This window comes from Lottia gigantea (assembly GCF_000327385.1).
Source record: "Lottia gigantea unplaced genomic scaffold LOTGIsca_2953, whole genome shotgun sequence".
NCBI lineage: Eukaryota > Metazoa > Mollusca > Gastropoda > Lottiidae > Lottia > Lottia gigantea.
In genome coordinates, this window is record NW_008708968.1 from 1 (window position 1) to 3,738 (window position 3,738).

Genomic DNA, 3,738 nt, shown 5'->3' on the forward strand with positions numbered 1-3,738 from the left:
CCTCTACTGTGTTGATTGATCATGGAACCAATGTAAATTCGGCTGATCAAATAAATTCTACTCCGTTAATGTATAGCATCAGCTATGCGCTAACTGAAGTTTTTAAGAAACTTCTGGAGCAAAAGTGTGATTTAGATATTCCTAACCATGATGGTAAAACTTCTCTGCATTTAGCTGCTTTGCAAGGAAAGTCCACACATGCTAAACTTCTAATCGAGAGTGGTGCTGCCATTAACATAAAAGACGATTTAGGAAGGGTACCACTGTGTTATATATCTAAATCAGACAACCCGAACCAAATTGAATTAGCATCCAAGTTGATAAAATGTGGAGCGATAGTGGATTTTAGTGACAATGAGGGCATGACGCCTTTGATGTTTGCTATCATCGACGAAAGCCCTTCCATAGTACAACTACTTCTGGAAAGCGGATGTGACGTGAAATTAAGGAACAATCAAGGAAAGACGCCTCTTCATTTGGCTGTTGAAAGTAAAAAGGGAAATACTATTGACCTTCTATTGAAGCATGGTGTCCCGATTGACGATCAAGACAACGACAAATCCACGCCTCTCATCCGGGCAATCATGCACAAAAACGCGAAAGGGGCACTGACCCTCATCAATCGAGGAGCAGATATTAATTCAGTGGATTTTTTTGGATGGGGCGTTTTAATGCATGCTCTGAGCAATGACATGACTGATATAGCGGAAACCCTGATTCAGAAAGGTTGCGATGTCAATGCTCAAGCAACGAAGATGAAAACGGGTTTACACATTGTTTGCCAGAATCATCTCATTGATTCAATTCACCTTTTACTAGATTACGGAACTAATGTTAATATTCAAGATGGCGACGGAGACACTCCTTTGAACTTATACCTATCCAGTATACCAAGGGACAAAACTCCGAATATGGAAATAATTAAGATGTTTCTGAAAAATGAATGTGATTGGACAATCGAAAATAAGCAAAAACAATCTGCAATTCATTTTGCGCTTCGGTTGGGTAAAGATGGTCTTGAAATTGTAAAACTGGCGAAACAAACAGGATTTTGTTCACCGGCTCTACTGTTATCTGTGGCACAAGACCCTAGAATGGTGAAAGTGTTTGAAAAATATCCTGAAACAAAAAGATTTGTTGAAGAGAACTCTGGTGGTACACTGTAATAGAAATGCTATATATATATATTGAATCGACTTTGAAAATCAAAGGAAACTCACACGGAAAGTGTTTTCCGTAGATTTCAATAATCTGGTAGAAGTGGAAAAAAGGAGTGTTAGGTCCATTTCTTTTTCGCCAAGTTTTGGTGTTTGGCTTTATAATGGCTTGGTATTATTAGTTGAAACCTACGTAGGAGACGTACTTTTCTACAATGTTAATTAAGGATTGAATGTAGATTTTTTTTGCGTTCATTGGTTGAATTTTCAAGCGATATCCAAAAGATTTTGTGTGTATATGTAAAGGAAACAAAATTGAATATAAAGTGAGAACTTTAGTGTAAATATGTAGTTAGATCACAATGATTGTGCATAATAAACTTTATATAATCAAGCATGTTATTTCAATGATACAATCAATATGAAGGCATTCTAATAAGAATGCTGTCATCCAAGTAGGGGAGATAACTCCAGCTTCTAAGATAGTACTTGAAGTGTAGCCGGGCTAGCTCAATATGATTAATTGCTATTATGGGCTTTTATCGACTTGTCTTGGCAAGCTTTTTTTGCATAATACGCAGTTGCTATAATAATATTGAAGAAAAAAACACCAAAGAGGTAATATCTTTTAAGTTTCAGTAACTTATTAATTACGTTACATTACTGTATAATGATTATTGGATATCTTTGAATAAAAAGGTAGAGTTTTGTTGAATAACAGCCTCACAGGTGTTGTCTGATTTAACTTTCAGAGATTAAATAGATTGTAGATAATCTTGGAGCCATAATTTAATTCTAAAAAGTTGACATCAGCTGGATAAGCAAATATCCCCCGATACTCAAATCTCGGTAAGCAGGAAGTTACTAAGACTTCTATTTAAAGAGAAACTCCTTTTAATGTCTTGTGATTGGTCGTTGTGTTTGAATGCACCTAATAAAGTATGTAATATATATAGTCAAATAAACAGTCACAAGTTAAAGTAGAGTCGTTTATGCACTCAACACAATGCCTATTTCAGTATTCTAACAGTACAGGTGTGGGAAGAACTTGAAATCATATTGTTGAATTATTATTGATATAAGGTAAATCATATACGTATACATCATTAAATATGATCCGAAATCATCTTTAACATGTTACTGATAGATAATTTTACTAGTTACCGTTCATCTAAATAAGGCTGGGCAATGGTCAGCTTTTTTCGAAATATTTACTTGTAGGGCCGTTTTTACGTCGTGTAAGCAGCAAATGGGGCAAATGACTCATGGCAAACTTGACAAAAAATATATAAATAAAAACAAGAAATTTAAAATATGATTATACACATGATGTCTAGAGAAAAGGTAATTACTGTTTGAAGTTTCCAGGACCATTCTCCCGACCGCTAGATTTTTGCCACATTATTAAAAAGGATTACAGGCTGTGTCTAGCATCAATCTAATTACAATGTAGACTAAAATATCAGAAAACGAAAAATGTAAAAAAAAAAGAAAATTGTAATCTGATTTTGATTAGATTGGTCTCGCTGATTCTGATTAACACAGACATTTTTGATGAAAGCTTAATATTACAATTTCAGCCACCAATAACATTTTTCGGAATGAAATCCCAATCTATCTGAACAACCTGTGTTTAAAATGTTTTCTTAAGTTCGGACTACATATCGAATACACAAAAGCTTCATATCTTGATTTAGTAGGTTATATCATGCAAAGGACTAGGAAGAAACGCAATGGCTTTGAGCTAGATATAAAGCTTTTTGTTAGTTATTTTGGGAGTGAAGGTAAATGAGTATTTTGACACAACGTAGTTAACCTTATCCATCTATGGTTGTAAGGTAATTTCATGAAATTGGTTGTATTTTTTAACATTTGTGGCAAAGCCACTAATTACTGCGCAAATTTACATTTTCAGTTACTTCACGACATCGTAACCAAACATGCACCGAATAGATAAAGATCTGTTTATAGCCGCGAAACACGGTAGGACAGACGAGGTTGAACATCTTTTGGATTATGGCGCAGACGTAAACAACGTTCAGAAAGATAACGAAACCCCTCTTTTAGCCGCTGTCAAGAACCGACATGAAGAAACCTCTACTGTGTTGATTGATCATGGAGCCAATGTAAATTCGGCTGATCAAATAAATTCTACTCCGTTAATGTATAGCATCAGCTATGCGCTAACTGAAGTTTTTAAGAAACTTCTGGAGCAAAAGTGTGATTTAGATATTCCTAACCATGATGGTAAAACTTCTCTGCATTTAGCTGCTTTGCAAGGAAAGTCCACACATGCTAAACTTCTAATCGAGAGTGGTGCTGCCATTAACATAAAAGACGATTTAGGAAGGGTACCACTGTGTTATATATCTAAATCAGACAACCCGAACCAAATTGAATTAGCATCCAAGTTGATAAAATGTGGAGCGATAGTGGATTTTAGTGACAATGAGGGCATGACGCCTTTGATGTTTGCTATCATCGACGAAAGCCCTTCCATAGTACAACTACTTCTGGAAAGCGGATGTGACGTGAAATTAAGGAACAATCAAGGAAAGACGCCTCTTCATTTGGCTGTTGA

At 35.5% G+C, this 3,738-nt stretch overlaps 2 protein-coding genes across 2 annotated transcripts; both read left to right on the top strand.

Annotated features, from left to right (window-relative positions):
• Positions 1-476: 476 nt before the first annotated feature.
• LOTGIDRAFT_70767 (hypothetical protein) lies at positions 477-872 on the top strand (the record flags this gene model as incomplete). The annotated part of the gene is made up of 1 exon (XM_009056977.1): positions 477-872. A coding segment is annotated over one exon (396 nt), but the record flags the coding sequence as incomplete, so codon positions are not given.
• Positions 873-3,226: 2,354 nt separating this feature from the next.
• On the top strand, positions 3,227-3,691 carry LOTGIDRAFT_60665 (hypothetical protein; the record flags this gene model as incomplete). Its single annotated transcript, XM_009056978.1, has 2 exons — positions 3,227-3,508; positions 3,611-3,691. Coding segments are annotated over 2 exons (363 nt in total), but the record flags the coding sequence as incomplete, so codon positions are not given.
• Between the last annotated feature and the right edge of the window lie 47 nt (positions 3,692-3,738).